Genomic DNA, 12,176 nt, shown 5'->3' on the forward strand with positions numbered 1-12,176 from the left:
AGAGGTTGAAATATATGAATTTGAGGGTGATGATTGAAGCATTCAAATTTTATAATCATTGGACCCTTCTCATTCAAGCCTTAAGCCAATTAAATCAACCTAACTCCCATAAGCCGAAAGCTTTGTTAGATCCCACAGTTTTTTTTTTTTTTTTTTTAATTTTTTGATAGACCCCACTGCTTCCATACCATCCAATGTACAACCTCATTCACTACTTAAGTAGAGCAAACAACTTCACTAACATCATATCAGACTTAAAAGGCATCACTCATCGTCAGAGATTCTCCTAGATTGATATCAATCTCTTTAAATGGAGACCTCAGCACAAGGCCCACAATAGCAAATTCTCTCAAAGACCTCTTTACCAACAACACCCTCACCACTCTCTCAAGTCTCAACAACAACAACAAGAAGTTTGAGGCCAAACAAGAAGAGCAACAAGATTCATTATCACTGGCAGTCATGATGAACAATTCGAACCAACAGCATATTGAAGACCACAAATCCAAGACAAACAAGAACTATCTTCTCCTTTTGGTGGTGAACTATGTGTGCCTTTTTTTGGGTTCAACCTCTTCAACTTTGCTCTCAAAGTTCTATTTCAATCACAAAGGCTCAAGCAGGTGGGTGTCTACATGGGTTCAAACTGGTGGCTTTCCTCTCCTTATCATTCCTATTTACCTCCCTTATTTCCTCAAATGCACAGAGAGAAAACCCTTTACTCACTTCACTAAAAAGCTCTTAATCTTATCAGTTTTCGTAGGCATCATGTTAGGCATAAACAACCTTCTGTACTCATGGGGAAATTCCTATTTGCCAGTATCAACCTCATCACTCTTATTGTCTTCTCAGTTGATTTTCAATCTCATACTCTCGGTTTTGATTGTCAAGCAAAAAGTCACATTCTCAAACCTCAATTGTGTGATTCTCTTAACCCTGAGTTCTGTGCTCTTAGCCTTGACTTCTAGAAATGACAAACCAACCAATATATCTCGTGCCAAATATTTCATAGGCTTTTTTTGTACAATAGGTGCTGGATTGTTATTTGCTCTCTATCTTCCTGTCATGGAGAAGATTTACAAGAAGGTTTATTGTTACCAAATGGTGATGGAAATGCAACTACTGATGCAAGTGGTAGCCACAACATTGGCTGGTATAGGGATGGCATTTGATGGTGGATTTTCAGAAATGATGAAAGAAAGCCGAGAATTGTTTGACATGGGACCTACTTGGTATTGGGTCACAGTTTTTTCCAATGTAATCACTTGGCAACTATGCTTTATGGGCACAGCAGGAATGGTGTTCTTGACCTCTTCTTTAACGGGAGGGATTTGCATGACAGCCTTGTTGGCCATCAACGTTTTGGGAGGGGTATTGGTGTATAAGGATGAGTTTGGTGGTGTGAAAGTGGTGTCCACTGCACTTTGTTGTTGGGGGTTTTGTTCCTATGTGTATGGTTTGTACGTTAAGATGAAGGAAGAAGAAAAGGAAAAGAAAGAGATGGGGAAAAGTAACAATGTAAGAGAGATGGTTCATATGGTCAATGATATTCCTTGATCATGGTAATAGTGTAGAATGAAAATCATCTTGTGGTAAAAGACAGCTTTGATAATAGTATATTGTAGAATGAAAATCTTATCTTTATTACTCTTAATGTTCTACTTTATATTTTTTCAATTGCAACTTAATTATCACATGTCTAATTTTTTCTTATAAAGTAACTAAAGTTAAAATGAAAATAAATTAGCTCTTTTTAGAAAAAGTTTCAATTTATGTGTTCTTAATAATTGCTCTTTATCATTAGATTAGGGTACCAATTGATTTTTTCTGTATAAACGGAGTTTAAACCCATATTTTTTACTTGATGATATGAGATTTTATCAGTTGAGCTAATTCGAATGTACACATGTATAACATGGCGTAATTGGTAGAGTAAAAATAAAAAGTTTAGGACTACATACTTGCGCTCACACTTTAACACAACTGAGAAACATAGCAAGCAGTAATTGAATTATTTTGTACTAGGTATCATAGGTGAATATGTAAGTGATAAATCTAATTACACATTGATAAATATGTAAATTGTGTTAAAATGTGTGTAAGACTAGAAGAAAAGATTGAATACTAAAGGTAAAATAAAGAATTTTTTTCTCAATAATTTATGATGTTATCGGAGACAATAGGTCAATTCAAGTATATCATTGTATGGCACCATGACTAATGGAGTACTTCCAGTCTTGCCGATTTGAAAGTTCTAAATTATTACCATGATCGATAAACCTCTTTTTCATTATAATTATCATTATCATCTTCGTCCTTATTGAGTTTAATTAAATGAGTGAAAGAAATTTGACACCCATAAGCATAAAGGTGGAGATTATTTTTGAAGTTGACTTTAAATACAACTCCAATCCAGTCTCAAAAGTTGGATAAAAATTAAAAAACAAAAAAGTCTACCTACAGCCACAGGATCTCTAAAATCTTTATACTAAATTCAATTTAGTAAAAGTAAAATATTAAAAAAAATGGAACACTTTCCCTTTTAGATACAAATGATAAAATAATTAATGGAATTTGTGTGAGATGGTAGGTACTGTAAATAATGGAATTTATTGTGCATCTAGACTGCTTACAATTTTAGATATATTTGTCAATTTGTATCAATAGGTAACATTAAAATTGCCTACTAAATCTAGACTTTTATTCCATTTAGATTCTTAATTTGACTCCATATTCTGGAACCATTATAATCAGGTAGGAATTTGATATAATTAATATTAATTTAGGAATAACATATTAATTTTTTACCTTCTATGCTTTGTTGTAGTATAGGGATAGCAATGGGGCGGGGCGGAGCCGAAGAATGGGGTCTTCGTTCCCGCCCCGCAAGGTTTTGTCTTGCCTCATTCCCGCCCCACCCCGCATGATGGGGAAAGCTTTCTTATTCCATCCCTGCCCCTTGGGGCCTCGTGAAGCCTCGCCCCACTTCGTAAAACTCTACTTTTTGTTAATTTTTCCTACTAGTATAATTTGTTTTTAATGAAACTTATTTCATTAATTAAAATATAGTTGAAATTACAACTAAATTTATCCTATCAAATCAAATCAATTTTTAGAAAAAATTGAATAATATATCCAATTGTATAACAAGACAATCATAAATAAAAAATTTAAAAAAAAAATCTCATAGTATGACACATAACAAAATAAAGGTAGAGAACCATATTGGGTAAAATAAAATAAGCTAATATTGATATGTTTGTTTAATATAGTAGAGTTTTAAGATATAAAAAATTTACAATTATAACACTTAGCAACGCGGGGCAGGGCGGGGCGGGGACGGGGAAGGGCGGGGCGAGGTGGGTCTAAAAAGTCTAAACTCATCCCCGCCCTGCCCCGTGGTACAGGGCTAAAATCTTGCCCCATCCCCGCCCCACCATTTTTGCGGTGCGGGGAAAACCCACGCGGGAAGAAGCGGGAAGGGACGGGTTAAGCGGGGCGGGGAAAAATTGCCATCCCTATTGTAGAGTTTTTGTTTTTGTTTCGGCCTACACTTTATTAGATACTTAGCTATCTACCAAAAAAAAAAAAAAACTATTTTTCGGAGGTTCAAAAGGGATAGCCTAGTGATAATGGTATCTCTTATGATGCTTCATATTTATGGTTCGAACCTTTCCTCCTTTCTTCATACTATTTATTTTAAAACAAGTATTGTTTTATCATAAATTGATAAATTAAAGTTTAAAATATGTTTTAATAACCTCATCTCACTAATAATAATCATATGCAAAGCCAATACCTAAATAGGCTTGCAGATAATATGATTGTACACGTCTTCTTCTAGATTTGTGATGATAGTTGACACTTGACATATTTTTCTTTAATCCCATTCATGATGGATTATATAAGGTAGATCCATAAGAACTTTTATGGGTTGCAAAATCATATCCAACTTTACCTTCTTTATAAAATTTGGAGATAAGAAATCAGTTTAATCAAGCATTTGGAAAGTGAAAAGTTGAGCCTATTGTGTATATTTTTATGGGAAAAAAAAAATGTGTACATAGTAGTACATACCATATATGCAATTGTATGCCATCATGTCCTCATTATTTAACACTAAAGTGATGACTATAATGGAAGGAGCACCTGAAATCTTAGGACTCGTTAGAAAACGAAATCATTTAGTTTTATATGCAATATATGCGTATAAGAAAAGTTCCTCTCAAAATGTGGAACGTCATATTACTGGGTAGAGAAGCTTATCTTTGAGTTGTTATTAAAATGAATAAATTAAAAGAAAAAGAGGATAATTTAAGGACCTATTAACGAACATATATATAGGTAAATGTAACACATTCTAGGATTGATATATATTGGCCATCCTAGTATGGAATAAATAACTTTATATTATATATTTATTGAAGAATATTGATTAATGTGCAAAGTAATATAGGCAATGAAAGAACACTAATGATTAGATATATAGCAGTGTAATCATGGTTGTCAAAATTTCGATTTGAATCCTAAGATCCTACGATTTTATGATCTCACCTGTCTAAAACGATTCAGATTTATCAAGGATCTTAGCAATCATTTAGGATCGGTAGGATTGTACGATTCTGACAATCTCAAACGACCTTGGTTTCTTGTAATTTTCTTTAACTTGATAGAAAACTCAGTTAGACCCAAATAAAAAATAAAATCTCAATAAACCAAGTTTTTCTATTTTAATGTAGAGAGTGTGTCAATTAGACTTAAATAAAAAATATCCCAATAGAGTATCACGTTTTGAGATTTTTGACCACTTTAAATGAATATCCTAATAGAGTATCACGTTTTGAGATTTTTGACCACTTTAAATGATACTTACAAATGGATGTAGTAATGTATGGTAATTATATTAATGAATGTATAATTTATGTGATTATTTAACATAGCAACTTGTATTTTTTTGTTTTTTGTTTTTTTCTCAAATAATGTAAGATCTTATGATTCACAATCTGATCTTATAATCCACGATTCCACCTACCTCTCACGATCCTATGTAGGATCCTAATTTTGACAACCTTAAGTATAATGCAAATGCATAGGCAAAGAGGAAAAGCACGTGAAATCACGAAGAAATCAACAATTCATGGTGGGAGATCATGTGCTTTTTTATCACAGAACCGAAGCTTTGGTTTCTCTGCGTGCATGAAAATGAATTCTTGTTGGAGAACATGGCTTTCTTGGGGTTCCACTTTCGATAAAACAAATGTTCAATACTACTACAATCACCCCATACTAAGAAACAGTATTTCACTGTGTCAGACTAAAGCAATTGTTTAAAAATATATGTGCTTGAAATAAATTAAACAAATCATTCATAATCTGTTTCCATTTGCCTTTTTCTAATAAAAAGAATCACAAGAACCAATGTAGTTGTTCCACCCTGCAGCCATTTTTTTGGCAATCTCTTTGTGATTTTCCTAGAGAAAAAGATAAGCGAGCTGTCATGTTTTCCTTCAAAACATAAATAGTACAAAGAAAAACCATAAAATATTTAAGATATGAAAGAAAGCAAGTAGCTTGTCGTCTATCGTGCAAAGAAAGGTTTTTCTTTATGCACATTTTGTTTTCTACTTTCCTTGCTTGTGGTTCTTTTTCAAATTGAAATAGCCCAAATTAGTTAATGATAATGTAGCTTTACAACATGGTGTGTCCTTATCCTTGTATCTCTAATGCTTTTTAAGCGATTATAAACTCATTTGATAGGCCACTTTGGTTGCTATAAGGATTTAGATCCCTTTTATATGGTGGATCACACTATAGAGATAAAAACTAAAAATAGATATATCATAGGCCAAAGGACAAACAAAATATTGCAGGGTGTGGAAAGATATATTTCAATGAACAATCCAAGGCAAAAGAAGAAGAAGAAGAAGTGATAAGCAACTTCCTAATTAATGTTACTTTTAACTTCTTCTCATCTTTGTAGATTGCAGTTTGTAGTTGCTTGAGGTTGAACATAAAAAGGGATCTGAGTCTTAGAGATGCTGTTAAAAAAATATTGGTTTAATAGTAGTTCACAACTCAAATGATTAAAATTCTCACCTAATCCTTATTTTTTAATATAAAAAAATCATTAAATTTCTTTAAGCTTGTAATTCCAAAATTGAGGTAGGAAGAGAAAATTTTGGTGACACTAACTTGAAGTTGTTAGGATCTTGCAAATTCTGTGCCAAATTTCTATGTATTTTCATACTATTATTTTTAATGCATTTTGTACATTTGTGGGCTACATTGTATTTGATTGAGAGATGAAAGTGAAAGTGCTTTCACGGGAATCTCGGTTGAGCAAGTTTGGTATGATACGCAAATTGTCAAGCAAGAGACAGCTTTTAAATTTTTATTACTAGCAATCTTGTTGGATACTTGCCTAATTATTAATCAAGCGAAATTACAAACTTGATAGAACTTAGTTTTTCTCATTCTCTATTGACTATTCTATCCATCCCATTAACCCTCTCATATAGTCATCTACTCCCACAAAATACAACACCCAATTCTTAGATTGAAGAGCTAAGAGCTGCCCATTTTCTTTAGGAGAAAAATATTTCTTTAGAGCCTGTAGTAATTTGGTGTCGAAGCATGTTAACTTCTTTAAAGCCTCCAATTACATATTGGCAAGTATTACATTATTATTATTATTATTATTATTATAATTTGGTGGGGGGAGGGGGAGGATTGGGGAAAAGAAAAAGGAAATAAGGAAAAAAAAAGAGAGAGAGTATAATGACATCCTAATTAAGGTTTTTAACTGAATTACAGATAAGATTGAACCTTTTTTGTTTTCTTTAATAGCAGACAATTAATTAATTATTTCTCATAGGGTGTCTGTTTCTTTGCTCTAGGCCTAATCTTTACACTAGGATCCTAGTACACAAAGCTACACTTCGTTTGCTTTATAAATTACATTAATTTTCTTTTAAACCCAAACCAATGAAATCTTTGGGCTTTTGCTATTATATTAGGACTTATTAGAAGGGAATGGGGACACCGTTGTCCGCCATTGTATCTACTTTTAATAATGAACAAATGCTAGAAGCCAATGATGATAAAAAGGTCAACCAAAGCAAACTTGTCCATTTTATTAATTTTAGCAATTATGCGCATGCAAAGTGATGTGTGCACATTAATAGTATTCCAAAATTTTTACTTAAAATTAACTATATATGTACACCATGAAAAGCAAGATACATAATTATTTATTTTAAACAAAGAGGGAGAGAGAGAGAGAGAGAAGGATGTGAATATTGTACTTTGCAAGAGTTCAAAAGATTATTGTTAATAAGTACTCAATAAGTTGACAATAATTAAAAGGAGAGTGGGATGAGGTAATTAACTAGAAATTACTATAGAATTAGCTAATAATTTTTTATTTGAGGGAATAATTAGCAAATAGTTAAATCCGATTATATGAGCACTCTAGAACATCTTATGAATTATGGCGCTTAATCCTTGTTCTGATGATAACAGACAAAAACCACAGGAACCTCACCTATGAGCTAGGATTGATGAATGTATGATTCCAAGAGATCAACCTACCTACCCTCTTCTCACTATTCTTCTTTAATATTTTTCTCTTTTAATTTATGTAAAATATTCCATTATAGCATGCTTCCAAGAAATGATTAACTATTATTCTTAGAAAAAAAAAACTATTATTAGTTGCATCTTGAATATGAGAAAAAACCAAAGGAAGAAACAGTCCTCAAATAATGAGTCCAAAACAGCTGAGCTTGAGCTCGATTTTGAGTTTAAAATTTCATTTTATTATTATTACGTAAAATAGATTTCATTTTTGTACTTGACTTGCCACGAAAGTCTTAACGAGCTCAGGTCTTGGGTTTAATTAAATAAACAACTTCAAGTTTGTAATCGTGTTAAATGCAACCTGATCAAGCTTGACTTCTAAAGTCTAAGAATGGTATTTTCTAGTCCCATATATGTTTGTCAAATGTAACAAATAGTCTAATTGAGTACTTCTTTTGGAACTATGACAACTTGTTTTTTTACAACCAGAACAATTGAATAGTAAAATTAAAAAAATCAGGACTAACGAGTCAACACTAAGAGCTAGCTCTAGTCAATATCAAACCAAAGAAACCCCTCAAAACGCTTTTATATATATATATATATATATATATATATATATAATATTATCAAAACCTTAAACATTTCTAAAAGGAAGTATAATAATTTGCTTAGATAGGAAACCATAGTTTTAATTGGCACAATAGGAAACCCTAATTGTTTTACTGCGAACATAACATTGCTTCCGAATATTAAAAAACTATTACCACCTAGCTAAAACATAAAAAATACAATTGATTTGTAAAAATAAATAATATTAAATATAAATAAAATCCTATCTTCCGCATCAAGATCCATCAACGAAGATCTGGGGTTTTGATGATATGCGATGATGATATTCGAAAGCTACCAAAACTAAGCTCAGCCGACACTACTACTGATTTCCAAATTCAGATATTATTATTGCGTATAGCAGTAGAGCTCATTATTACTTTACTGCATGTGTGTTGTGTCCTAACTCCTAAGTTCAGCATAAAGAGTACGTACGTACTTAAAACATGTATGGAGTGGATGCATGAACAAAGAAAAAGATGGATCAGAGTTTGCACTTTGCAGTAAAGCTCAGCAGAACCAATTCCTCCAACAAAAGCCCCAGACCTCAAATTACTTCTTTATGAGTCTGTGGTTCCCATGGTGCATGATTTTGAAGGGTGGTTAGGACGAACCCTTGTCAGATATTCTATGAATACTAGCTAGCTAGTTAGCTCTTTCTAGTCTTCTCTAGAAAGGTTTGCTTTTTCACACCAGAACTTAAAATTGCCTATCTTTGAAAAAAGTTTTATGATTCTCAAGCTGGTGAAACGACACTGGGAATTATTCTTTTTTCTATTTTGTGCTATTATTTTGGATAAGACAAAGGTATTAGAATAAGAATTCGAACACAATATTTTTCATAACTGTTGATATATGGTTCGTTGTGATTGATTTATAATAAATATGCTGTCGAAGATTGAAAGTTCAAATTAGTGTGAAAACATTAGAGCTTGTTCAGACCCAATTTTAAAATTAGGGATAAATTGTTTTTACTCTAACTTAACAAAGTGTGGAATAAGAGTAAATATGTGCAATAAACCGGTAATACTACTCTAAGCCATATCCAACCACAATGAACAATAAAAGAAAAGCTTAAAGAGCAGGAAAAAGAGATGCAAACAAAATATAACATCAAGACATGCTATTGAAAAGGAAACTGAAGAATTTGGCGAAAAACCTCTCCGCGACCCTCCAAGTTGAAATCGATCCACTATTGAATAAAGTTGGAGTACATGAATAATAAAAGACCATCCAAGCCTAGTCTACTCCATGTACTTGAGTCCTCCAAGCTCCTGCTACCAACAAACTTCTCAAGTGTATTTGCTAGGGTTTTCTTTCTAAAAAGCAATCCTTACATTTCATGGGTAATGAGGGTATATATAATGTGGGTAAAGAATTTGGTAAAATACTTTTTCTTTTGGCTAAATAGAGAGTTTCGCGGGTACCTCGTGAGATAGTCTTTCTAGCGAAGTACTCACGAATTTGACAGCCTAGCATGACTCTTCAGCTTCTAGTCATGTGCTTTACACATGACCTTTCACGTGTTACTCTTCTTGTGAGCATCTTGCGAACTGCACCGATCCATTTTTGAAGCTTGATTCTTCACCAATCTCTACTCATCCCTTACAAATAAACCCACATAAATACAAGGAAATGATTGAAGAAATTACAATAAAATTTGGCATGAAATTAAAGCCAACAAAGATTAGTTAGAAATCACAACTTTACAAAGATAAATAAGTTTAAAATGATATTACTCTAACTGGAATAAACCATGCATGTACAATTGTGAAAAATACTGTAAAATTAAAAAAATTTACATTCCCAACATTACTCAATATATTAAATGGAATCTGTACCATATATATGTTGAGATGGAAGGAGCTCTTGTGACTTGAAAGAAGGTGCCAAGGAGAGTAATACGGTACCATGGTACCTTGGAGGACTTTATGAGAGAAGTGGCAATTAACAATAACATACCCAACAAATATCACTGAGTTAAGTGAGTTGGTACATTTCTAAATTAATCATAATTCATAAGTACTGCTTGGGAGAGAGGGGGGAGTGGGTTCGAGCTATTGGAGTCGCAACATATATGGCATGTAAGTATTTCTAATAATAATAATAATAATAATAATAACCTATGCACCTAATTAAGGCTAAAATAAACAGTACCCCATTCTATAATTTTCGCATAAACTAAGTTCTCTTTCAAGGTACGAAGAGTGGGTTTGGATTAGCCCAATTAATAAACCCTCTTGGCATTATATATAGATTCTATCAGTGGGGCAAATCTAGCATAATAGTGCGTAGATCAGCCATGGACAAAAGGTGAAACAAAAAACGATAAATGGTGGGCAAAATAATTTTGATACTGAGAGCTATGGCCTATGGCACACAATAAAGAAATAAACATTTAAATCATTAAATTGAAAATTGAGAATTTATTGTACTTTTTTTTTAAAAGTTATTAAGCTATTCTTTCTCTTTCCTCTCCCCTTTTCCAATTTCCATTGGTCCAAATATATAGCAAATAAGCTCATAAGACATTTTATAGACTTTGAACTTTTGTGATAATAATAATAATAATAATAATAATAATAATAAAGGAATTCAGGTGAGACAATCCATATATACTTCCATAGTCCATTTGAGACCATGTTAAGTATGTAACATTTTGGACTCATTACAAGTGAATTAGGCCATGACCAGCTTGCAGGCTTAATTGCTATGCCTATACGGCTATACAAATGTCAAAAGTGTAGCCTAGGGTTGGGCTGATTTTTCTAAGAAATATTTGAAGGAAACATTAGAAAAGTTTGAATGGGCCATGTATAAAGCTAGTGCGCTAAATGGGCTGCGGTAAGTGTGGGCCAAGTGCTTGCTTACGTGTTTGGGGACTGTGTGGTGCCATGGGCTACAACAAAAGTATGGTGCAATGATAATATGAATCTCCGCAACTTTTGCTAGAACCTCACTATTTTCAATTCACCCTATTTGTGGTAAAAATTATGAAAATTATTATGATAGTAGACTTTTTGGAGGAAGAAAAGAAAGAAAAATTGAGGGAACGTTTGGTTTTGTTGTTGTGTTTTCAAAACTAGTTTTCTAGTGCTTTGAAATTTGTTCTCAAATCTTGTTATCTAGTGATCCCGTCTTAAAAAACTGCTAGGCACTTGTTTGCTATTTCAAAGTTAATAAATCATGTTAAGAAAATTTTAAGTTTTTAACACCACTTTTATGAGAAAGATAAAAAAATGTTAAAAAAACTAATTGCTTTATCATTTTCTCATAAATTGTTTCTAAAAATAGTTCAAAAACTAATACTCTTAGGGCATTCATTAACATTTCCATTATTTATTCTGCCCAATTCTTCTTCACTTGAAAAAACTATGACAAAAAAAAAAAATCAAAATTATCGACACATCATCAACCACCACCATCAAACCAACAACAATCTCCTAGCACCATTACCGACACTACAGCAAGAGCTACTATTTATGAGGGCACAATCTAGTTCCTCCACCTATTATAACTAAGGTACTGTTTGGTATGTGTGTTTCAAAACTGTTGTTTGTTGTTTAAATGCCCAAACACGTGGGCCCCACTCTAAGTTCTGTGTTTGGTAAGGTGAGTTGTTGAAGTGGTGTTTGAGTTACGTTGTCCCAAATATGTTACCGTTTGGTTGATATACATTGGGCCCACCTGAAGTGACTACATCTCAATGTCTCTTCTCCCCCACGCCATTTGTCCTTTCTGAGTCTCTACCTCTCTATCCTTCCTAAAGCCCACTTCTCCTCTCCCTCTTGCACAACAACAATCCCATCACCATAGAGTAGCTAACCCTTCATTAGTCCCACCCACCCACCCGAATCCCTCATTACTCATCCCCAACGGCCACCTGAAACATATCATAAATCCGAAATCAAAGTTACCAAACCCTAAATTCACCAATATTAATCCCAAATCCGTATGACCTGATTCATCTCCTCAACCACCATATT

At 33.0% G+C, this 12,176-nt stretch overlaps 1 protein-coding gene across 1 annotated transcript; it reads left to right on the forward strand.

Moving 5' to 3' along the window:
• Window positions 1-268: 268 nt before the first annotated feature.
• Window positions 269-1,619, forward strand: LOC142644749 (putative purine permease 4). Its single transcript, XM_075819324.1, has one exon. The coding sequence runs from the start codon at window positions 463-465 to the stop codon at window positions 1,555-1,557; it is 1,095 nt and encodes a 364-aa protein (XP_075675439.1). The 5' UTR covers window positions 269-462; the 3' UTR covers window positions 1,558-1,619.
• Window positions 1,620-12,176: the final 10,557 nt, after the last annotated feature.

This window comes from Castanea sativa, chromosome 7, assembly GCF_040712315.1.
Source record: "Castanea sativa cultivar Marrone di Chiusa Pesio chromosome 7, ASM4071231v1".
Lineage (NCBI taxonomy): Eukaryota > Viridiplantae > Streptophyta > Magnoliopsida > Fagales > Fagaceae > Castanea > Castanea sativa.